General features: G+C 46.7%; 1 protein-coding gene across 3 annotated transcripts in view; it reads left to right on the top strand.

The window, feature by feature from the left end:
* The window catches only part of FGF12 (fibroblast growth factor 12), a gene marked incomplete at its 5' end in the record, with an annotated part of 231623 nt that overhangs the window by 118869 nt on the left and 87277 nt on the right, over positions 1–25477 (top strand). The window contains one exon of one of the 3 annotated variants that reach the window (XM_083868657.1): positions 15323–15521. The exons of the other annotated variants lie outside the window; for them this stretch is intronic. Within the exon in view, the coding sequence (XP_083724783.1) occupies positions 15323–15521 (199 nt within the window). Of the gene's footprint in view, positions 1–15322; positions 15522–25477 lie in introns of those variants that run through there. 3 annotated transcript variants of the gene reach the window in all.

The raw sequence follows: 25477 nt of genomic DNA, 5'->3' as shown, positions 1-25477 counted from the left end.
TTTATCTTCATTATAACAGGGATTAACTGACACCCTTACAATCTCAGTTGTAAATACCTCGTCCAAATTATCCCACATGCAAAAAGAAAAACTAGGCTTGCTCTAACCCACAGGCCCTTGAAAACAAAACTGGGAAGGCTTTGGCCTGGGTGTAGCAGTGACCAGGATGCCCTCAAACAAAAACTAATGTTGGATTTAAAAGCAAAATTACGTATTTTCCCAATTTTAGAACTATCCCCCTTCCTCCCCAAAATAAATTAATAGCCTGGGGAGCTTTACTTTCTTCCAAGTCTTTATCTAATTGCATTTCCAATTTTTCCATGAACGACATATTCCATATTTTGCAATTCCCCCCAGTCCCCAAGGACAGGGGAAAGTTTACAACCACCTGAGGTTTCCTGAAGACTAACCATTCAAGGGTTAAATAATGTAGGAAAGAAACAAGATTAATTTGAAGTAAAATAAAATAGCTCTGTGACTCCAATATTGTTCTTCATTAAAAAAAAATCATTGTAGGAAAAGAAGACAACTTTGTTCGGTACTGTATTTTACTGTTTTTCACTCTCCTCACATACATTAAAAAAAAAGGCTGAGAATTTTCTGAACTGGTGTGTGCTGAGAGCTGTAATCCTATAACCCTGTGAGGCACGGTCACTCTAGTCATACTGCTGTAATTGGATTCCTCACTTATTTATGCAGGATGGAAAAGGTTCTGAGTGGGAAACATCTTTGTGCAGCCCTGGTGTTTCCCCAGAGTGGGATGGAGGCTGCAGGACTAATCTCTGCTTTGCACTCTGGAAAGAACAGGGCTTCCCTGGTGCCTGTGAGCCTCCTAACCAGTGAAAATGGTTTTGTTGGTGCAGCCCTGGGAAAAGTGTGGGCTTGGGTGGGATTAGTGAGTCCCCAGTGCTTGCTTGGAGGCACCTCCATCTCCCCTGCCTCTGGGCTGCCGAGCTCATGGTTCTGGGGGCAGAAGGACTGTGGGTCTGAAAAATAAAGTCCTGGTGAAGCGAGGTGGCAACCTTGTCATTTATCACAGTGTGAATACAGGGATCCTGTAGCACGCAGGAAGAGCTGGTGAGGGAGGCGAGAGTGGCTGGGGGGCCAAGGCTGCTCTGCAGCGTCTGTGCCAAGCTCCCTCCGTATGGCCTCGCAGGGGGAGCGGGATCTGATGGGGCCTCTGCTCGGGGTGCGGAGAAGTTGCGCTGCAAGCCGAGGGAATGTGCTGTCAGAGGTGTCAGCTCAAGAGTGCTGGTCGCTTCCGAAAGGGGAGCCCTTCCTGACAGCTCCATCTGTGCGAGCACGGGGAAAGCCGCTCCATCAGCACCTCCTGCCTGCATTGTGTGAGAAACCCCGCTCTGAAATCCATCTGCCCCCCAGGGAAGCGTCTTTCCAGGCTTTCCCATGGGGAAGGCTCACAGCGGCAGTCTCATCATCCTCATTTCACGGATGGAGGAATCGGCAGTGTGGGGAAGAGGCTGTGCACTTGTGGTCGCTCTGTGATCTGGTGGCAGTCGAAGTGAAGTTGGTTAGGCTGGTGCTTTCTCTTGGCGTTGAGGGTGATCTGCAGCGTTTGTGTCTCAAATGCTTCAGCGCTGTGCTTGGGAATCAGACAGACTGCTTTAAAAGTAGGCAGTCTAGTTTTAGGGCTGGCATAATCATCATTCCTATGCACTAGGAGCAGGGGGGGGAGAAGCAGATAAAAATCAGAAAATTAGAATTTATTACAATAAAAGCCAAAGTGCTAGAAGCCAAAACTGTCATTGTAATGTGGGCTCTTTTTTGATAGTGTCCTATTACATCGAATAAGAGGTTGAACATGCGTACGAATATCTTGGTTGGTAATTATCTGATTTGTGATATGTAGCTAATGTGAATTTGTTGTTCTGTACATTATGCAGCAGCAATTCATTTCTGAACAACATTAACTGGCACTATAGCAGTTCAGTGCAGAAATTACAGGCATAAACATATGTTTCACTTAGGCTGAGTAGTAGCTAAGTCAAGACACCAGCAATCCTGGTCAGGGGAGATGTGGGGTGAAGAGCTGAGGGTACATCTGTTCCTAACTCAGCCTGGCAACAGAATCCTCCTCTCCCAAATGATGCTGAGTATCCTCAAATTATCCAGCAAGCAGAAAAGACCTGTGCAGACAGATGTGGGTACCAGCTGGCCAGGGGACCCCACATGTGGGAGATGACATCTTCCCTATTCTGGAGTGAGTTTGTGGAGAGTGGTGTCTCTGCAGGCTGCACCAATCAATAGCAAAGATCTGCAGGAGTGGCTTTCAAATTAGATAAGCTTTGGAGCTGAAGTTTGAATGATGGTAACAATATAAACACTTAACTGAATGCAATCCTGTCACTGCATCCCTAACAACTCTTAGATAAGACCATTTGTATTTTATGGGATCTTATTTGCTTTCACTTTATTTAATGACACTGCTAAATGAAAACGCTCAATAATTGTTATTGCTTACTTCAATTCATCAATTAAATGTGCAAGGCTATTAGTATAGATATATTTTAAGATGGATCAATTAGCAAAGGTTAAATAAAACACCCCACTTGAAGCACATCAAATGTCTCCCCATTCTTAGAGTATTAAAAAGAGATTTTTTGAAATATCAAAAGTATTGGTGCTACAGATAAGAGAAAAGGTCTCTTGGCTCATGTTATTGCAGGCTGTGTCACATAATTTTTTCACAAATGTGTACAAAAAGCCTCCTTGGAACAGAAGGAGCAGAATGAGAGCAGCAATGTGCCCACTGGTCCTGTTGGAAGTGTCATACTCCTCTGATCAGTAGAAACCATGTCTAATTTTTAATCTAAATTTATTCCTGGCCAGTTTCTACCCATTTCCTCTTGTGCCAGCATTGTCCTTCAGTTTATCTGTCCTCTGACTGCTGTTATTTATGCCCTGTTTACATTTCTTTTTGCCTGGGCAATGAAGATCTATGAAACATGTCCATGCTGCTTTAGTTTGTAGCCAGTTTCACTTTCTTAATTGCTCTAGTGCCAGGATTTCAAATAACACAAAGGAGCATCCTTTGTTTTAAGAAGAAAAGCTTTCATTGAAGCTGCACAGTATTGTCAGCATATTTCCCATTTGACTGAGGGTTTATGAATTCTCTATATGTTTTTTAATTTTTATTTTCCCCATAAAATTGCAAAGCTGGGTCAAATTTAAGCTGACGAATTCCATGTCAAATGATTAAATAAATAAAAAAAGAAAGAAGACTTTTCAGATGCTACATTGTGCCAGGAGTCAAGGAAGAAAAGTGAGAGAATTACAATAAATGCCGGAGCTATCCATGTGCAAATAATAAGGCTGGGAGTAGCATGTAGCCTTTTCTAGAACAAATGCCTGGTTTCTACCTCTTTATGTCAACTGGTATTTTCCAAGGGAACTTTTCAGGAGTCAGTCTGGCATGTTTAACTGGGGTAAGAGCTGGTGCCTGCTGCACAGAGATCTCTTGCACACCCCACACAGAGCATTGGGAATGTAAGGGGTGGATGCTGGAGCTTATGGAGAGAACCCTGGGGCATCAGTGAGATCTGTAAGTTTGTTCTATTTATGTAGATTTTGATAATCCCAGCCCACGATTTTTTGGCTCATGACAGCTAACACTTGCTGATGAATAAGCAAGGACCTCAAAGTTGTTGAAGGTAATGAAGTGTCTATGAATTATGCTCTTTCACAAGGACGTGTTTGTGTTGCATATGCTCCTTTTACTGCTACTGTCTTCAAGCTTTTTTACCTGCATTTTTAATGAGGAGACAGACACTAACCTGGTAGCTACAGGTCTACACACTTAATTTCCTAAGTGCCTGACTTTGTCTGCGCAGACTTAAAAGTAGTTCTGAGTCACTTCTCTGTCAAATGAGGTTTTTCATCTAAGGGCACCTTCTTGCACCCCACATTTACAGCATTTGAGGTGGGCTGAAGTGGCTGTTAGAGGCACTAGAAGTATCTAGTTTAGTATCTGAGTTTCTAGAATATCTACTCTAATGGACTGAAGAAATAGAATAGATTAGATTAGATTATAGAACAGATTTGCCTCTTAGCACTGAGAAGGGAACATATATTATTGGCATTCTTTAGCAAACAGAAGGGTTCCCGAAGCTAAAGAAATGAGTGACAAAGTTTGCATCAGGCTTATGAAAATAAGTTAGGGGAGAGAGAGCATCCTTGCAACCAGATCACAACTACCCTGTCCAAGCCACTGACAGGCAGCATAAGCCAACCCCCTCCAGGCTGGAACTGCCCAGCATGTTTTGCTTCACTTCCTTTGTGTGGGGAGATTGCCCAGGAATACAGAGCCTCTGGAACTGAAACAGGGCCTCTGGAAGACAGAAACACAAGTGGGATCTAACTGCTGAAGAAGAGCTATCTCAGGAACTAGGCAGTTCCATAAAAATAATTTTGTGCCTCCTTTTCCCTGGTGCAGAATATCTGAAACTGAGAGAGTATTAGAATTTCAGCCCCTTGGCTGTCCTGGCCCTCTTTCAAGACTGAAGGATGCTTTTTTGGGCAGAAAATCCCAACACGCCTCTGCAGCTAATGGATAGATGGTCATCTCTCCATGGAGTGCTGAGGATCTCTGTTGCCATATTGCCACCTGTACCCAGCACAAAGCCATGTTCTCCTTAATTACTGACAAAAATGTCTCTTCAGAAGCCTCCCAATAATTACTCAAGTATCCACTTAAGTGGCTTTTAATTCAGGCTCCTCACCCCCACACTTGTGCATTTTCCAATTGCCAAGCACAGCTAGTCTTATGTTTAAGCTTCTGCCAAAAGAAAATGCTAATACCCTGCCCCCTGGTTTGTACTACCTTGCATGAGCTTCAGTGAGCCCATAGCATCTCAGGAGATGGTATTTCCAGCAGGCTAGAGCAGGAGCGTTCAATCATAATGAAAGATGAAAGCCCTTATTGTGAGTTTCCCTACATCTGACAGCACTTGGCAGTTCCATGGCATCTCTTATTGGGCTGCTGCTGGCTACCTTGCCACTCCTCTTGTTATTGGAGGTTTCCCTTGCTCTGGGGCAGGAGTGCCCATGGGCTCCTGTAAAAGCTCTGGGGGCAGGTGGCAAGGATAAGCCATGGACATCATGCTGGGTGCCTCAGGGGGCAGCTGCCCATGGGGTGGTGGGTTCCAACTTTGCAGCCTTTTTGTAGAAGTAGAAAGGAAAGCTCAGGGGATACTGTCCTCTCATCCTGTAGGACCCAGCTGCATTCAACAGGGAATGCTTTAGGTCACGACTTTATGGATAAGCAGGGTTTGTTCCCTGCTTCTCCATGACTCATAAAAGACATTGCTCTCTCTGCTTAATTCCACTGTTTTACTGGGGTAGTCTTCAGATACCAGGGCCAATAAGTTACCTTTTGTAGCAGACTCCAGCAGCCTTTAGTGGAATGTTTTTTTCTGTTTGTGATGGAGACCAAAGGGATATTAACTGTGTCCCTGAAGTGAGAAAAGGAATGTACATATGAAGGAGGAGGGCAGGCAAGCATGGACTGAGAGGAAAAAAGAAATCACACTGTAAAGGAATTCCTTGTCCAAGATAGAAGCTATAGAGAGATCATGAATAAAGGATGCAAGGAAACAGGATTGCCCATGTCCAAAAGCTGTCTTGCAAAGTCCTAGAAGAGCCATAAAAAGTGGTTAGAATAGCTATTGCATCTTCTGCTTTAGGCACTTTGGGAGTTCAGCAGTCTGAGGGCAGAAAAGGCAGGAATGGTAATTCATGTCAGAGAGACACATGTGAGTGGTACAGGCTAGGAGGCTGTGATGGATGCATCCAGAAGGAGTAGCCAAACAATCAGTAGAGGTGCTTTTTTCCCTTAAATAATGCAACTTTATCAAAACCGTGCAAGGGGGAAAGGAAATAGTAATTTCAGAAGTGTGTCGCACAGGGATTTCAGTGCCAACTCTCATGCCACTGCTCTGCCTACTGCAAAAGCAGAAACTTGGTCTGGACAGTAGTGAGACCAAGAGTTCTACCACATCAGTGTGCTGTCTTCTCTTCTGGAATTTCATAGTGAGCTCCAAAAGGTCTCATTTTCATTTCACGTGGGGAAGAAACACAACTTTGGATGCAAGATTTTCTGCAGAGTGGATTTCTGTTCATCTTAGCACTAATACTGACTGACACCAGATGAGTGTGAGAAGCTGGACAGAAGGGACTAGTTGTGATCTTGAGTCTGATCTCCACCATAACTCAAGTCAGGACTGCACCGAGCAAGCCCATTTAGTCCTGTGTGGCAGGAATAATCAATAGGGCAAGAAACTTGTAGCTAGGTGGGATTTGGACTAGATGTTAAGAGTAGCCTTTCTCAGCTGAGGGTGGTAGAGAGCCGCATTCCTAAGGGAGCTGTGGGATTTACAGTGCTGCAGGTACCGGATCAGAGATCGGACCATCGGACCAGCCTTGTCAGAGATGATGAAGGTACTGCTGGCTCAGTACACGGGTGACTTCTCCAGGGTCCCTTGTACCCTGTGCACTGTGGTATCAGCTCATCTATTTTTGAAAGAGGTTGGCTCTTAGGGTGAAACGATAGCAAATCCATCACAACTCTTGCCATGTTGTTCTCTTGATGAATTACCTTTGATATTAACAATAAACATGAGCCTTGACTTACAGCCTCCAGGTCTCACTCTGACTTTGCTGGATTGAGACAGTCCCTCCTTTCAAAAACGTTCTTACTGAGAGGTGAGAGATTTATCAGTCAGGGCTAAGTTTTCTCTGTCATTTTCTTGGATACCAAGGCTCTCAACCATTTATCTTTTGTGGCCAGATTTTCAGCAGCACCAAACTATCAGTGGCCATGGTATTAACAGGCTAAATACAGACTAGTACCAAGAGCATTTTCAAGAGTGGCCCCATGTGAGTCCCTGTACCTGTGCTGTTACTAGAACCAAGAGGCCAAACTGCTCATGTCTTTCACTATTATCCATATTCTTCATAGTCCTCAGACCATCTTTGTTCTGCCACTTTTGAAGTGTGGTAACCAGACTTTGTGACTAGTGACACTGGTGTTTGCTGCACTGGGTACAAGTGTATTTGTACAAATTTGGTACAAATGAGCATTACTCATTTTTCTCCCTATTGCTCCATCCATGCTTGCATGGGCTTGGGCTCTCCTAGCAGCAGTTCTGTGCAGAGAGCTCCTCTTAGCTATATCTCTCTCATGGTTCCCAATTCTCTGAGTCACTGCTTTCTGAGGAAAAAAAAAATTGCCCAGTCTTGAAGTAATACAGACTGCACAATTTATCCCCAGAGATTTGATCTGGCTTTGTTAAAAGGAAACTTGTTTCTATGAACTCGGTTTCCGTGTCAGTTCAGTTTATTTTCACCAGGCTTACTGCGATCATTAATTACTACTGCATTAGTCTTTGTATCCTTGGCAAACTTAGATTTCCTTCTAGACCACTGATATCTTTATTGGCGTCTGGATTGCAGCAGCTCTGAGAGTCCAGGGAAAGAGGACATGGGATTTCATTTTGCTGGAGAGATAGAGGAGTTGATTTATTGCTGGAGAGGGAAATAAATTACAATGCAAATAGCAAGAGGTGGCTTTGAAGCCAGGGCTTTGTGGGGGAAGCAATGCATTCACCCAGATCCTTTTTACCCAGCACTTCAGGTCAGCGGGGGATGAGGGAGGCTTCAAATCTTGTCCTGGCTGCATGACAGCTGTAATCTCACGTTTACGTTTTGTGTTGAATATGCCCTTGCGGTATGCAAGGAGAAATAAGCCAGTTTTGTTAAGTAAGATGCAATCTGCATGCATGTAACTTCAGAGGCATCCTTAGGGCAGGATTAATGTCCCAGCACTCCTGGACTGTAGAGCTTGAAGGCAGTGCGAGTACCAGGTCTTGTTAGAGTTGCTGCTTTTCTTCCGAGCTCTCCAAACTGGAAGGACTCTTCGTTGTATAGCAGAGCAATGTGCTGCCCCAGTGAAGCATTGCTCTGCCGACCCAGCAGGAACTGAGATATGACCTAACTCAGGCTGCAAATCCTAGGCTTGTGGATTTGGATGCTGGATGAAGAGACAAGCAAAGTTTGGGGTCAGAGAACTTTCCATGACCTCTTTAGGTCCGTCAGAATCCGTTAGGTGCAGATAGACAGATTTATAGGTCTGGAGGAATTTGGTACTTCTCTTGACAACTTCTAGCCCCTCCTCCCCCTCTTGATCTATGCCAGTGCCACAAAGGTGCATTAAGGAGGTGGATGTCTTCAAGACTTCACCTGCTGTGGAGCAGATGGTCCCACAGCCCTGCTGGAGGAGCACGATAGGGGTTTCACTCTCCCTCCCTCTTTTTTTATCATTCTCAATCACATAATCGGGTTGGTTTGCCTCAGCTAAGATCTAATCAGGAAGGATCTCTTTGACTTTCAGCAAAGTCAGCTTGATGGAAACTTTAAATTGAAAGGCTTTTCCCAACACACTTGAAAATGGTTTTTATTGAAATTGGAGTCTGGCTGCATAGTTACAACATGAGGAATTTTCCTTCCTCCCAGGGAGAGGGAAAAGAATGGGCGGCCTCTCAGACCTCCTGAGCCCAGGAGTTTGGGGGCCCTGGGCCTGAAGCTGCACTGTGGGGTTACACTCTCCTCTTTACCCAGACCACACCACCTTCATGCAGGTGACATGTAAATCCAGTCACAACCATGTTCAGTGTCCATGGGACATGGGCATCTCTGGCATTATTGAAACTGTAGCCAAAATAGGCTATAGGTTGTCATCAGATAGGATTTAAAGAGAACAGTGGGGATGGCTGACCTCTCCTAGGTAGAAGAGTAGGAATTGTCTTGTTCTCAAAACCACCACTATCCTGAGGTCTGGGGACTGAGTCTGTGCTTTAGACAGAGGAGGGAATGATGTGTGTGTATTCAGCCTCAGGCTCACAAGTGGGGGAGTTTGGTGGTGGCTATTCCACCTATTTCACTTCAAGCTTATGCTCTGCATTAAAAGCACAAGGGATGTGGTCTTTTTCTAAGACACTGTGAATGCAAATGTAAGACCTGGAGTGAAATCTCAAGTCCATGCTTTCTTTCCTCTTCTGGATTCTCATAGTTCCTGTGGTTTAAGGCTATTCGACAGGTAGCCATGGGTGAAAAATCCTTAAGGAAGCAGATGGAGAGAGTTGCTGGGTGTTGAGAGAAGCCCAGTGAGGAAGAGGAGATGGAGGGAGGAAGAAAGGAAGAGATGCAGCTGTCTGTCCTGTCTTTTAAATTCAGCAGCTCTAGCACAGGCAAGAAGATATTTGAGTTCTCTTTCCAGATGTGTAGGTGGGTGTTTCCAAGCCTGGAGCAGCTGGTTGTCTGGGTGCCAACAGCTTAGCAAGTGTAGGCTCTTGGCTCTGCCTTGCACGAGGTGATCTGCCAGCAGAGTGTCCATCCTTCCATTACTCCCTGATGGGAGACCCTTCAGCGAGGCCTCCTCCCTGCACTGCCCTGTGACTGAAGTGCTGTGTGGGAGCTGTCACTGGGCAGGTGTTTGCAGAACCTTTCTCTTGGACTCCTGCCACTTAGGAAGCCACAACTGAAGTGTATCACTGCAAGGACAGCAGCTTTTCATGTCCTGATCCCATTGGGGAAAGCAATGACAGAATGGTTGATGAACAGGACTGTTGGGCTGAAGTGATAAAAACAGATTTGGGATGAGCCCAGCTTGAACAGGCCCCAGGTCTGGCATGTGGGACAGGCACTGACCTGTCTGCAGGGAGGTCTCTCTTTATATGTGGGAACAGCTTGAGATGCTCCCTGCTACTGCTCCTTTTCAGGCTTCATTTCAGGGAAATGATCCCAGCAGGTGCTTCCAGAACCCTGGAGACAAAAGTCTATTCATCCATACAGGAGGCTTCTTGAAGAAAAATCCTTCAAATTTCTAGACAGCCCCAGTTCCCTTCAGTGAGGCGAAGCTTTCTTGTGTTGCCCTGCCTCCACCTCATGTAGGCGACAAGTCAACAAGGAGAAATAAAAGCTCCTGCTAAGTAGAAAATCTTCTCTTATAAAGAGAAAAAAAAGTGAATGTATAAAATCCTAGTAGAATTATTTCTTTTTCTAGGCTGCAGTTGTTTTTTGTTGTGTTGGTGTTGCTTGTGGCCTGCTTTTTGTAATAGTGGTTTCATTCTGCAGTCTGTCAATTGCATACCTGCCCTTCACTTTAACACCTAGACAGGCACAACTTCTCCCCAGGCTGGAGCTGGTTTGAAAGACACCAGCTAAACTAATAAATACTTCTTGTCGTGAGTTGCAAATTTTGTTTAATTGAATCTTTGAAGGCAAAAAGGGGAGTGAAGGGCCCATTAAATGAATTATTTCAATATAGCAATCAGGTGATGCAGGCTCTTCTGTGTATATTAAAAGGCCAAGTCAGCTCTAAGCTCAGCTGTGCGAGAACAGCCCAGAAAAGCTGGCCAGTTCTTGTACTCTGCTGCTGTTTTAGGGCCAGATCTCTCCCTGAATAGCATATTTTAAAGTGGCCATGTGAATTCTTATTAGGCATCCAAACATAGATACAAACTCATGCATTGTAAACAGAATTACCCTGCACAGAAACCGAGCAAAATGCAGTAAGGTCTTGTCTTTTCTTTATCAGGTTACCCAGGCATGTTTTTTTTTCCAAAAAGTCCGCCCACGCAGAGAGACTGGGGAATGCCAAAGCTGCATGAATTTTAATTATGCTAGACATGCAACAAGGGGCTACCTTATAAAGAATAAAGTTAATAAAACATAGATATGAGTTTAATTCTGCTTAATAAGCAGCTGTGGCAATGCACATTTTAGATGTAATTTACACAGCGTGGAAATTTAGTACAATTCTTAAGAGGTGTCTGCATGCAGACTTTCAAACTCAACAGTGCCTTCCTATTGGAAGAGATTTGTTGCTATGCTGCTGTAAAATGGTGAATTAGGCCATTCATAATTATTGGCCAGAGATGGGCGTCTTTCTTTTTCCCATTCAACTACAGCAACGTGCACACACATTTTAAAGTGGTATTAGATGTAAATCTCTTCCTTAATTTTCATGTATGCATTTTCAGTAGCTCTGCAGATAAAACAGCAAAAAACCTGCATATGTTTGTATCTGTAGTTAGCTCTGTGTGTACAGAATTAGTAAAGCAGAGATATGCCTAATGACTGAATCTACAGAACACAGCCCATGGCTTTTGAAGGCTCTATGAAAAATAAACAGGATATTCTGTTAGCAACCCTGCGGGAATTATTGCACTTCAGTAAGGAAAGATGCCAATAACCTCCGTTCTGACCTAGATAAATTATTCTGTTTAGGAAGGTAAGGGAAGGCAATTCTAGATCTCTTCTCTGCTCAAGTCACCAAAGCCCTGAAATTCAGCCAGGCCTTCATTTTAAACCTCAGCACTACAGATAGAAGAGTTCATTTATCAAGAGAATGAAACCTCAAAAATGGCAGTTCTTGAAATATTGATATTGGTCATGCAGAGGCTCCTGTATATTTGGGGTGGGGATATTTAGTGAGCACGATGAGTCTGATTCCACAACAGCCACACAGAGGTTCAGAACCTCTGCCTGTTCATCAGGCCAGATGGGGTCTTCCTCCACAAACTGCAGGAGGAGCACTGGCATATCTCTCCAGTATCATCAAAACAGTCTGTCTTGGTTATTTTATGGATTGGTGCTACTCTTGCACTCCATTTTTCATATGGTGCACTGTGCAGCTTTGCAGACTGGGACTGAAGTGAGAAGGAAGCCTGGAGAGAAGAGGCATGCAAGAAAAAGAGCCATAATAACCATATAATATAGATATTATCTTATATATATATTTTTTTAATTATGTTCCTTAAGGAAAAATACCATATTGGCCCAGTTTTCTCAAGCAATCCAGCTTCCATTGGAAGCAATGAGGAAGGCAGCCTGTGAATCTCACAGGAGCTAGTTGGTTTGGAATACTGTAGGCTGCACAACCCTCAAAGAGGAGTAGCTGATACAGATGAAAATGGAAGCTGTTTTGGAGCCCAAATGGAAGTTGAAGGAGATAATTTCCACTGTTAGAGATGAAAGCATGGGGAGACTTCTCTGTTTCCCTTGGCACCCCACCAAAGGAAACATTTCACCAGTGAGAATGACAGTGCAGGAGCATGATGAGGTTGGCCTTCCATTCTCCAGCTCAAGACCACTCTGGGCTTGCTTGGGCTCTTCAGAAAGTTTTGTGAAGTTGGGGCACGATCGGACCTGCGCAGAGCAGATGCGCATGTCAGTAACATCACCAGGAGCTCATGGCACTGTGCCCGTGTTCAGAACCAAACCCCGTGGACTCCTTGGCCATCTATAGATAAAGACAGACCTGCATGTTGGCAAATGCTACACTACATTCAGTTTCACAAGCTTTGGCTTAATTTAATTCAGTCACTGCAGAAGCAGGAAAGACCTGGGAGAAGCCTTTCTTCTTTAAGAGTTGCAGCAACTCTCTTTTTAGATCCACAAATCATCAGGAGAAAAAAATACTGTGACTGACTTTATCACTGATTAAGATCATTTTTAAGTGCAGAGCTGCTGCTCCAAGTTTACAGCTACACAACAAAACAAATTAGTCACACATCAAAACAACTGGGACTTATCTAATATGGGGTGGATAAACCAGCATTTTTCACCGAAGACTTGAAAACTACAGGCAAAAAAAGTATCTTTGTCTACAGATAGAAAACCATTTTCTTGAGAAGATATGAAGATATGCTCACATCCTTTGAAGATGAAGCTTTGGATAATTCACTGGCAGTGCAGGCAGTGATTCTCTGATTGCAAACAGCTTTCTTTAGGCCATGCCTGTACCTTGTACTGCAATAATTCTTTGATGTCAAGTGAAATAATCCGATAGAGAAAATTAAAATATGAAGCATTTTAGCTACAGGAAAGGGAAGAAAAATCTTTATTGACTGGGATGGCAAAATCTGCTCAGAAAAAGTTGGCAGTAGTTAAAAACAGATCAACAGCCTGGAGAACCTGATTCCACCTTGTTTTGGTATGCATAGAGACAAAGAGTAAAAATCAGGAAGTAATGCCAGAGTTTAGGTAATCTTTATGACATAATGGGTAGTTGTTTCAGTTGTCTTTTCCCTCCAATACATTAAAAGTATTTAGAGCTGAAGTCTAGAGGTGAAGAATTTAGAAAAATTTTACAACATAGAAATAAAGAAGATTATTTTGCTAAAACTGGTAATTCCTAGGGTGTGTCACCAAGTGGTTTAAAATGCTCTGGTCAGCTGGAAACATGCGTCACCCGTACACCTTCAGGACTGGCTTAATCTCGTCCTGTCATTGCTACTCGCCAAAGTGTAGCAGTGTCCCCTCTTTCCAGCAGAGATCCCCTCTCCCTCCACCCCGACACCCGTGCGCTCCCCCGAGTATCCTGCTGGTCACCTAACTAACCTGGCAGCTACCATCGCTACCTGTGACTTGAACCTCAAACCGGGAGAGCACCATCCTTGTGGCAGCAGCAGCGGTCACTTCTCTGGATAACCAGAGATGTATTTCCACCTTCAGTTTTGCTCGGTGCGGTTTTGTGGCTGGAGATAGGCGGGAGCCGGCCCAGCACCTGCTGCTGGCGGCGTGTCGTGGGCCCGGGGCCAGCCCAGCGGTGCCCACCGCCCCTGGAGCCGCCCGCACCGGCCCCGGCAGAGCAGCCCTCGGGCTGCCGGGCTTGTCCCTTCTCTCTGCTTCCGCGGGGAAGCGGGGAACGCCAGGGACACGCTTGGCCGCCGGGGCCGGGTGCTCGGGCGCCGGCAGCAGGGGCAGGGAGGGTGCCGGGGTGGCCGCAGGAGGGGCGGGCGGCCCCGGCGGGAGCGCTGCGGTGCCGGGGAAGCCCCGCTGCCGGCGGGGGCGGCGGGGCTGCTCGGGCGGAGGGGCAGAGCCGCCGCGGAGCTGCAATTGCCTCGCTTTGCCTGCGCGGTATTTCTCATCCGAACCTCGATCACGTAGGATTGCGTAGAGGAGGGCGAGCGGGAGCAGCTGCAATTCTCCCCGAGCCCGGAGCCCGGCTCCTGCCCGGCCGCCGCGGGGCTGCGGGGCTCCCCGCCGCCTTGGCAACAGCCCTGCGCAGCGTGGGCGTCCGGGGGGGCTTCCCCGGCCCCTCCCTCCCCTCCCCTCTCCTCCCCCCACCTCTCCTCGCCTTCCCCCTCCCGGGTCGGGCAGGAGGATGCGGGCGGGAAGCGGGCGCGGCTCGGCTCCTCCTCGCCCCGCCGCCGTCGGGCGGCACCGCGGAGCATCCTGAGCCCCGCACGGAGCGGCAGCAGCAGCAGCGGCAGCCGCACCTCCCCCCCGCCTTCTCCTCCTCCACCTCCTCCCCGCCTTGCATCGCTCCTCCCGCCGCCGTCCCCGCCGCGGCAGCCGGGCCCGGGGCCGCCCCGGTGCCGAGCGCTCGGCGGCCGCCCGGTCGGCCGGACGATGTGGGTTGCTGCCGTCGGGGAGAGCCGGTGCCGGGGCAGAGGCGGCGAGCAGGGCAGGAGAAGCTGCGCCAGCTATGGCGCTGTGAGCCCGGGGCGCCGAGCTGCGGCGATGTGAGCCCGCACTCGCGGCCGGGCGCTTCTTTTTTTTTTTTTTTTTTTTTTTTTTTTAGATTTAATTTTTTACCCTTCTTTTTAATTTGTTTGCTGGCCTGCTGCTTTTCCCCGTGGCTGCTTTTTCTTTCCCCTCCCGCCCTCTCTGAGAGCAGAGTGGGTAGGGGGGGAGAGGAGAGAGAGGAGGAGTGCGAACAGAAATGCAGCGCGGCTCTCCCTGAGCCCGGCCGCGGAGCCGCGTCCATGTGCGCGCCCTGCCGCGCAGCGCCTCGGAGCCACCGCGCCGGGGCCGGGGCTGCCCGCGGCCCGAGGAGTCTCTGACTCATCCCACAGCCCCTCGCCGGAGGGCGGCCGGAGGGAGGAAGCGCCGCCGCCTGCGCCCGGGCGGAGCGGAGCGGCACCGCGCCGCAGGGACCCGCGGATCCTCCGCGCTCCCCTATCCTTTGGACACAGCGGACCTTCGCCAGCGGGGCGGCCGCTCCCGGATCTACGCGGCGCTGCCAGCCCGGCCGGGGGTCTCGCCGACGGCCGCCCGCGCCGGGATTTGCGCTCCCCGGGGACAGACCCATGGGCGGCGGGGTCCGGCGTCCAGCCATGGTTGTTAGCCCGGGCGCCCCGCTCCGCCTGGCCGGCTGAGCCCTCCCCGGCGCCGGGACTCGGGGCTGCAGCGCGTTAAGCGGGTCGTCCCCGGTCCCCGCGGGGCGCGGCGGCGGCTCGGCCCCAGCGCGCCCGGGCGGCGCACCCCGGAGCGGAGCGGCGCGGGGGGCCCATGAGCGGCGATGGCAGCGGCTATCGCCAGCTCGCTGATCCGGCAGAAGCGGCAAGCGAGGGAGTCCAACAGCGACCGGGTGTCCGCCTCCAAGCGCCGCTCCAGCCCCAGCAAGGACGGGCGCTCCCTATGCGAGAGGCATGTCCTGGGGGTCTTCAGCAAAGTGCGCTTCTGCAGCGGCAGGAAAAGGCCGGTGAGGAGGAGACCGGGTGAGTACGGCGGGCCGGGGCCGTGGGAACCCGCTTCGCGCAGAGAGGCAGCCCCGGTCCCGCCGGGGTGGCTGCCCCGGGGCGCTCCCGGCACCGCCGGGTACCGGCTGGGGGCGAGGCTTATTCCGCGCTCAACTTTGGCCTGGGTCCTGGCGGATCTCCTCCCCTGCTCTGATGGGATGGGAAGGCAGTGACCTGCTGCCAGCATCCCTTCACCACTGTCCGAAGCGTGAGCGCACGGGGTCCTCCGACAGGAGTGGCCCAGGGGTTTCATTTGTCCAAGCTTCACCCAGAACTGTGTTTTTCCACTTCCTCGTAGATAAGTTTTTTAAATGTTCTCTCATTTTCTGCATGGAGACAAGGAAATCGATAAACTGAGGATCAGTTAAAATTGTGGCCATTTGATCACTAAATCCATCAAGTGCTACTTCAAGAACAGAGTTGTACGGGGAATTTCATTAGCTTAGAAAGCTTTCTCAATGGCAGCTGCACGACGGTTACACCTGGTAGTGAGTTTGTGAGGACCTAGAAATGCTCTTTAGGGTAGTCCTTTCTTGTCTTCCTTCTTTTCTTTATTCTTTTATGCTTGTGCTCAGTCTTGTGAAGACCTTCACTTCAGTGTACACCCTGGTGCTCACATTCCCACGATGAAGTCCCACCACCCACAGTTTCAGTTCTGAGCATTGCTCTGTGCTCTCAGCTGTCCTTGGTAGGCGTGAGAACTCAGCACCTGGCAAGAATAGGCCCTCCATAATTTCTGAGTGGCATTATGATTTATGTCTTGCTTTATTTTTTTCGCTGCTATAAGTCACCATAAAGGTAAGAAAGCAGAGATTCGTTTGAGAAGCTGCTGTGAAGATGTAGTTTTCTCAAGATGTTCTTCAGTGTAATGGTTAAAAAAGAGGGATACTCATTCACACTTGGCCATTCAGGGTGTACCATCCGCCTGTGTAACCCTTCCATGATTTCCATATACATTAGTGTTGTATTTGTCGACCAGTGTCTCCTGAAGCCCTTTCTCCACAGCTGAGGTCTGTTGGTAATGACTCTCCACCAAGGTGTCAGAAGTAGCTAAGGCTGCTCTTCTTGTCTGTAGACTGATATACATGACCTGGACTTTTCTAAACAAGGGAAGGAAGTGGGACAAAACCTCTCACCATAGAAGGCCACTTCTTTCAACACTGTTGTCAACAAAGGGGAAAGAATAATCATTCTGGATGACTGTCATCACTCCCAGGTTCACAGGCTGTGGGGCAGGGACCGTATTTAGATGTGAGTATGTTTGAAGACTTAATGCATAGGTTAGGCTGTGAAAACCAGTTTATTTAATGGTCTGCTTAAAAGCAGATATCACAAGAGGCTGTAAAATACTTAAAATGTGACTTGAAATATTCACAGGGATAAAGTTGCCTATCTTTTTCTTCCTACTCAAGTTATGATGAGTGGTGGCTTGCTGGACTATCCTATATATTAGTTAATCTGTGAGCCAAGACCAGAACACGGCTCTTGCCCAAAAATTTTTGGCATTTAGTCTTAGGAATCACTCTTTGCAGGAGCAAGAATGGGAACTGGGAGCCTTACTGTTGTAATTTTTTCTATTCCTCTTTCCTCTCCATCTTAATCTGCTATTAAATGCAGTCTCCTAAGGATTAAAAGGGTTGGGAAGTTTGAGTGACTTTCAGCAGGATATAGTTGGGAAGGCTTTCTGTTGGTCCTACCCTAGTGCTCCCAGCTACACAGGTCCAGTTCTCCTTCCTTGGACTCAGTAAATGCCTGTGAAGAATTGATGAGCTTTAAGAATTCCCTCAACTTGCATGGACTTTCATGCTGAGGAACATTTTCTATAATTTACAGGCAAGAGTGATTTTAGGGAATCTTTTTATTGACTTAGAAGGAGGATCAGTGCTACTCAGTGTTGTAAAAATAGAGCTGCTCAATCTTCAGGGCTGTCAGTCAATCCCTTGTAACCAGTACTGTATTCATTTTATAAAATCCCAAGAACTGGAGGAATTAAGTTGCTATGAAAAAAAATATCTAAATGTCCTTTCCTAGGCTATGGACTGTGTCTGTTAGTTCCCTACATCGGTTTTCTAACTAGGGATTTATTTCATTGATACATTGTATTCCTGGTCTTGGGCATGCTGCTCAGGAGGCAGCATGCTACAGGGATTCTGCTGCTCTGATTGTTTATTCGGGGGAGTGTATTTGTGCCCAGATAATTTGCTCATTTCAGAATCCAGTTTCTGCACAGAAAATGACATGCAAATGAATTGAAAGTGGTTTAAAGAAATGTGCATACATTGTGCAGTGACCCACAACCCCAGTGATTATGTGTACTTAATGATATGCTGGTTCAGTAGTTTGCAAGTCGGTGAAGGGAATGAGAGAAACACACTCTGTTCAAAAGAGGTACAGTTGTATTTGGGGATGATACAGTGCTAGAGGATCTCTCCTTACCTTTTTAAACATGACCTTGTCTTACGACTATGGGGAGTAACTGTCAAAATACTTCGATTTTACAGAGTGGTTTTCATCTATAGTACTCAACAAGCTCTACTGAATGGAGAGGATTCTTCCCATTTTAGAGAAGGCAACACCAACTCCAGCTATGGAGCAGTTACCTGACACAGAGACCTAATTCCCAGTGCTGGGACCATCACACCATGCTTTGGGCCCTGCTGCCACTGAGCTCAGGATGCAGCAGTGGTCGAGCTGTAGCTTGCACGTTACACAAATACGACTCTGCTGGAGGTTCATGTTCCTTTTGGTCTTTGCTTCTGTAAAGTAACTGTGTGAGCTTACATCGATTAAGGAAGCTGTTTGTTACGTGTTTTAATATGTGACTCAAGCAGTGCTGTAACTAAAATGCTCAGTAAAGACGTGGGTGAGCAGAGGTACTTGGCACTGGTTGGCACCTTGTGCTCCATTTTGCAGCCTGTGTGAAGTGAGAGTGACATACTACTGCTCTCATATGGGAAGGGAGAATTTGCACCCTGGAGCAGTTGAGTCTCACATACTGGGCGTGAGTAGTCAAAGATTTTGGCAAGCTATGGGGAACCAGATCCATGCAGCTATCAGCTTCTGGGGAAAACAGACTTGTTTGTCTGTTTTGCAGAAGCATCTCATTTGTTGGTTGCAATAGGGACTGTGTAAAATGGGAACTAATTTTGTCTATCTTTTCAATGGGCAGAAGCAGCTGTCTCACATGCACACAGTGTTCTTTAGAGCTCTTAGATGTGTTTTGCTCCAAGATGACTTACTAGTTTAAGATAGGCCAAATAAGGACACAGTGCTGTGGACTAAACTGAACATTTGGACGCATGGGCTAAATCCCATTATTGTGAGTTAACACAGGTAATTTGCTGCAATTGCATATCTGTTAATGATATATTTTGCTCTGAACCATTGTGACTTGGTAAAGGATTCAAAAGAATTTACTGTATGGCATGCCATGTTTGTACAGGTTCAAGAGGTGGATTCTTCCTCAGGGACTGATGGATCCAATAGTTGAATGCTGGAGACTTGACAAGCAGCTCTCTCTACATGACTTCCCTGCCAACAAAGAGTTGAACCAAGTACTTTCATCCCCTGTGTCTGAATTAAAGCAACCAAGCATGTCCCTTCTTCAGCTGTTCTATAGCAGTCTGAAAAGCCTGGGCTGGTGGGTCCAGCTTGTTTGTGAAAGCTGTCACTGTTGCTTCACCAGACATCATCTCAGGCAGAGTGCACCCCAGAGAGCTGCGGTAGAGGTGGCCTTCCATCATGCCATGGCCACTGAACAGCAAAGCTGAGCAAATTGGCAGCCTTGCATGAAGGGAAACAGACTGGAGCATCAGGCACAATATCTGTGGGGATTGCTAGAAGTTTTATCCCAGTGAAACCCATTGAAAAGGTGTTAGTACTTGGGAAAATCATGTTTGAGGCAGCTTTAGGTCAGGCAGTGCCAGGCACTGTGTAGCATTGTCTCAGTCCCCCCAGACGCTACTTTTCTAGATGAGTTACCAGCTCAGAATGCAGAGCTCATTCTTAAACAGGTTTTTCACCCCAGGAAATAAAATCGCGTTTTTTAAATTCCTTTTTTTTTTCCCTGTCTGGTACACATTTTGTGCTCTTGCAGGGAAAGGATGCTTTTCCTTAAGGATATATAAAGGCTTCTTCCAAAGTAAAGGAAATGGCTTGCACATAGAAAAAAAATCAGTAACTTAAACCATGTTTTCCCTTTGCAGTATTTCTCATTTTTAATAATAAATAGAGATTTGGATTTTAAAATACATGGAAGTAGATATTTTTGCAGCAGTATAAGTAAAATATAAGAGCAACATTAGTTGAAGGACATAGAAGGACTTTGTTCATTCAGAGATTCATTTTAAACATTTGAGAAGTCTGTCATCTGCAAGCTGTTAAATTCTCCGACTTAAATCCTGAAGTCCTTTCTGATTTCATGCAGGGCGAAAATGATGATTGAAGCTCAGGGTAAAAACTGCCTTTTTAGCTCATAGTCCTTGCCCGCTTTTGTGGAGTGGTGCATCTCAGAACAGTTGTAATACCTGCCCAACCTGTGGAATTTGTCCACTTTGTTGCTACTGTCCGAATGCCGGCTGCATTACCCAGGGCATAGCTGCTCCCTGCAGGAGAATTCCATCTGCATCCCAGCTCTCCTCTGTAAGTGTCTGGGTGTGTGCCCAGCCAAGGGGGGTCCATTGCATTCTTCTGCCTGCTCCTCTGTAGAATTCGGTGCTTTGTTCTGTATCTAAGAAGGTGCTGGCAAGAATGGAAATGGCTGGAAATGTGGCATCACCTGGACAGCAAGAGCTGGTAGAAGTGCTAGCTGAGATAAGGGCCTGAATGCCAAGTCTCCAGCCAGACATGAGCCTGGATAACACCAAGGGGAAGGGCAGAGCCCTGAGGGCATGCATCCTCCTGAGTTGGGGCAATGCTGTAAGCTCCTTCTGCACCACCCATGCTAATGAATGCCAGCATAATCAGGAGGAAGGAAGAGGCTCCCTCCTGCTCACGACAGCTTGGCAGATGGGTTTCATTTTATCCAGTTGATCCCTGGGGGTGGCATCACACACATTCGTGACTTGCAGATGTGGTGGATGTCACGGTGCATGGCTGTGCTCGGTTACTGGGGGTCAGACAGCAATCCCAAGCTCTCAGTCTCTAAGATCTGGGGAAGAGATGCCGTTTCCTGGTTTTCTTCAGAGCATGGAAAACTCAGCTGCCAGCCTGCTTCCCAACACAGCTTATGAGCGAGTGTGTCAGTCAGTAAGCCGCTTCATACTAGTTCTGGACTGAGTATGGTTGATGCCAAGAAAATCCATGGAAGTCATCCAGGCTCTGAGAGGGATGGATATCTTCTGTCCCCGTGGCCCCAGGGGTAGCTGTGCTTGTGAGAGCAGTGGAAATCGTTAGCCACCAGAGGCTCACCATTAGATCAATACAAATGATTGATTCCTCCGTCACCAGCCAAACGGGAGAGTCAGGGCAAAAAGTGGTTTGTGAGTGATTGTTTTCCTTCACCATAAAAGATCCATATAAATCAATTTATTGTTGACTGATACAACTGTTGGGGTTTTTTTCAGGGGAGGGGGGTGAAGGTGAAATTTCATTTAGAAGATTCTGATATGTGTATTTTTCTTTAACTTTCAGGTATTCTTCTAAATGAAATTTTCCTTTGAAATATAAACCCAAAAGCTTGAGTTCCAAAAAAAGAAAAACAACAAAATGGAGACAAGATTTTCTTTCTTCCTTGCTTTGCTGAATTCAACACAAGTTTAGAATAATTCCAGAAGACCAGATACTTCATATTTTAGCAGATAAGTTACCTATTAACCAAAACAGTCATCAGCTTGACTTGAGCAGTGAGGACAGCAGAGCTGCCGTGGAAGCTGATGAGGCTGTTTGAGAGACAAACATCATCTTGAGTCTCACTGTGGTGGGGAGCAAGTGCAAATGCAGTTGGGCTTATTGCTTTTCTCCCTTCCCCTCCCAAACAGGAATACCATGAACCACAGTGGCCAGATAGGTGTTTGTTTCATCCCTCTGACATTTGTCTCATTTCATCTATCCTTCTGAACAGTCATGTGCATATTATTTCTGAGATTTTTTTCTGCTCCTGCACAGTTGAAACCAAGCTGTGATTTGTTATTATTAAAATCAAAGAAAGAATTTTATCAAGCAAAAGATTGACATCCCTTTCATATTTGCAAGCTCCGTGGCTTGGCAGAAGGTGACCAAGAACATAGACAAGAACAGGTCAGAGAAAGCAGCTCCAAATAACTAACTTTTAAATAAAGAATTAATTATTGAATACAGATACATTTTCATATGCTCCGTGTGCTGTCACAGTGTCACTGCCATGACGGCATTATTGTTGTGTCTCGATCTTGGAAATGTTTTGAGAAGTGACCTGTACTGAAGTCATCTACTCCGTGCCTGGGCTGTACTTGCTGCAGTCTGTCGGGGAGCAGTACCTCTGTACTCTGTTCTCCTGTTTAATATGTGGTTAATCTCTATTCCCCAGATAACACAAGATTCTTCATGTTAATGCATTATCCTTTCTGAGCATGGAGTAAGTTACTACATCTATTGTTTTATCTTCGCCCTCTTCTGACATGTAGCAGAATCCTGAAATAACTCGGCCTTTCCAAAGGCTGGTTTTATTTTGAATCTCTATTAAAAGCTGTAGGAGAACCATGGATGCACACATGGGTGCCTCTCCTCCAGCTTGCAGGAACAGAGGGTTTGTGCTTTGGGGGAGTCAATGCGGAGACTGAGTTTGTGCAGCACGGTCACAGGGCTATAGGGCTTCTTAACAGCACCTCTGAAAATAGCAGCTACAACACATTTCTAAAATGGTAAAGCAGAAGGCATCTTTATTAAGAGCTGTGGAACACAACTGTGGGATTCACTGTTCAGTCAGACCACTCACTTCGGCTTTTCCAGCCCCCACGCTGCGGCTCAGACAAATAACTGTGCTTGTTCCAACCACTAAAAATGGGGCTTTCTGACACCAGGATGGAGCTTATGTGGCTGCTTAGAAAATGCACCTGGCTGCAAGCTGGCACTTGTCAAACACCTCTTCTGTGTTCATTCCAGAATGCCCTGGCTAAAGGTGGCAGAGGGACAAAGCCATGAACCAGGCTGGTGTCCTGAGTCCTGAGCCTTTCCAGTCTTCTGGGAGGAGGTGCTGGTGTGATGAGGCTCCATGCAGCACCTCTGGGCATTTCTGCTCTTTGCTCTTTCCCTGTGAAGTGGTCTGCAACGGGAGATGAAGGTTAATGCTGGAAGCAGCAGCATCACGGAAGGGGATCTGTGCAGCTGTGTTGCTGCATCTGCTCTGTGGCTTTGGGTTTGTCACGAGGAGGTGACTGTTCTGCTGTGCTGGGGTACCCACTGAGGAGATGCTGCCTGGGGTTCTGTGGCTCTAGGCAGAGCTCTTAAGTTTGGAAGACTGTTGAGCCCTTGTGCTCAGTAGCAAGGGGGGAGGTAGCAGTAGCAGCTCCTCTCTCTTCTTGGCAGCATGTGCACCTGTTGTACCTGAAGTTTTGAGTGGGAGGTGGAATTTTGTGCAATCCAGTCTGACTTGCATCAGTGCCCCCTCCTCCTTCAGTGTTACCGAGCACAAAAACTGACTCGATTTCCAATGGTGTTTGTCTGGCACTGCTGTGCTCCTGAAGAGGAACCCTCAGCTGTGGACCTCTGGCCCTTCACTGGCCAGAAGGTGGGCAGCTCTGGTGGAAGGAGAAAAACAGTTATGTTATCACCTGCCTGTGTTTCCCGTCTTTCTTCCTGGGACCTTTTCAGCACAATAGTTCCTGTTTGGAGTGTGTGACTTCATTGATAGATGTCAGAAAATGGCTGGTTGCCTCTCATGGTGGGGGCTGTACGTGGGGATGAAGATCCAGGGCTAGATACAGCCACAACAGTGCTGGAGGGCACTGAGCTTCTCCCACACCCCACAGCAACATCAACGGAGTGCTCTGTGCACTCCTGTCTCACCTACCCTCCAGCAGCCTGCTCTCTTTAAGGGCATATGTTACATCCAGTGGACAGCTACATGCTGTGAACTGGCAAAATAACCACAGAGAGGCAATGTAATTCTGTTACTTGTGCCTCTTCTCCAGCTGAAACCTGATTGCAGTTATGATAAAGATAAAATTCCCCTGAAATGTTCCTTTCTTGAGGTACTTAAGCATTTTGGATTGAAATGAAAGAAGAAAAGAGAGGTCTTGGGGTTAATAGAACATGCTCATTTAATTGATATTTATCTAGAATAGCATAGTTGGCTGTCTCCTCCCTTTGCTGGCTGCACAGATAGTTTCTTTGCTTAGCAGTTGCCACCCATGTTGCCTGAGCTGCCAAATAAATACATTTCATTCATCCCCCAAAGCAAAACTGTTTGCAAAAGGTCAAGTGAATGGGTCTGCTGCAAAGGAAGCCAGGCTGCAAAAAGCCAGTCCACATTTTCGAGAACATTGAGAAGCAGTAGAAATTAGAAAAAAGACAGCTCATTTTGGCTTCCAGCATCCAGCCTAGGGTTGGGTTGCTGAAGCGTTCCCTGGGGACTTGGGAGCCACTGGGCTGCAGGAGATGCAGGGATCAGATGCTGGCAGGTGACGGGCTCAGACCATCTACCTGCTCTATAGCTGGTGGTTTTCCTGGCACAGCTCCTGTAACTGGAGCTGGGGTGAGTCACTGGCTGCCTCTGTATTGATCTGCAGCTGTCCCTGCGGTCATTCCGTGGTGATCAGCATCACACTCTGGCAGGGATTGTCTGTTACTGTGGCTATCAGGGCTGGCAGAGCGTGTGGTGTAACCAGTAATTCTCTGCTGGCTTTTATGGTGAGGTGGGGTGCTCATCAGTATGGGCTCTGCCTGTTGGCAGGCACACAGCATCAGTATTGAAACATTTCTAAACGTTTATTTTGGCTTTTAGCTAATTTCACTCAATGCCACTCCTATCTTCTTTGCTTCCATAAACATTTCTTCTTCTGTTTTTCTTCCTGTTTCTTCTTCTACTCTACTTTCCATTAAATAAATTCTAAGATTTTAGAGCTACAGCCCCATAGGAGCTCTTGAATGATTAACAAGCACCAAGTGAAGTTTTCTGAGCCCTCCTGGGCAGCTGAGAGAGCAGGAGCTTTGTTCATAAACCTGTTGGAGAGGCAGATTTTCTGTTTTCACTCCATCTGCACTGTGTCATTCTCAGCACATGTATCCCTGGAGAGGGAGCTCACTGATTCCAGCTCTCTTCTGAGATGGCACTTGGGTGGCAGGTAAATCTGCCCGTATCACTGGAGTCCTGAGGGCTGCCTGATACCAGAAGTGAGGTGTTTGTGCTGAGAGATGAGCAGTAAAACATCATAGTTATTTAAAACAGAGCTTTAGAAGGAGCAAAGTGGATGATGGCTTTCTCACACCTGGAGCATTTTCATTAGTTTGAAGGAAACCTTTGGCCCTAGTAGAAAATTAAAATCATTATGTAGATTAAAAAAAAAATAATAATTATATGTTCACAAAGCAAAAGGAAAAAACTTCAAGTCATATGGTAGAATTTTGGCCATTTTTAGCATGATCTTGCTCTTTGAAGTATAATGCTTCAGACCAGAATGGCACAAGCAGTGCATTTTCATTATGCATTTGGGTGTTGTATAAGATTTGTTGAAATTTAGTAACAGCATAGTTTTGAGTCAAAAATGCTTCCAAAACTGCTACAGAAATGCTTAAGCTGCACTAGTGCAGTGAGCAAAAAATATTCTTGTAATACAACCCAACTGATTCAAGCTTTAATTTTTTCCACATCGCAGCCTCATTACCTGTTAAATAAAGGAGTTTCACATGCTCATCCCATTGGAAAATACGGTGAGATTGCTTAAGGAATACTCTGGCAAAAGAGGATGTTATCACTTGGGACCATTTAAATGCTTGCAGAATGACACTGAGACACAAAT

This window comes from Zosterops lateralis (genome assembly GCF_965231275.1).
Source record: "Zosterops lateralis genome assembly, chromosome: 10".
NCBI classification, from domain to species: Eukaryota; Metazoa; Chordata; class Aves; order Passeriformes; family Zosteropidae; genus Zosterops; species Zosterops lateralis.
This window is presented reverse-complemented; position numbering and strand designations above follow the sequence as displayed.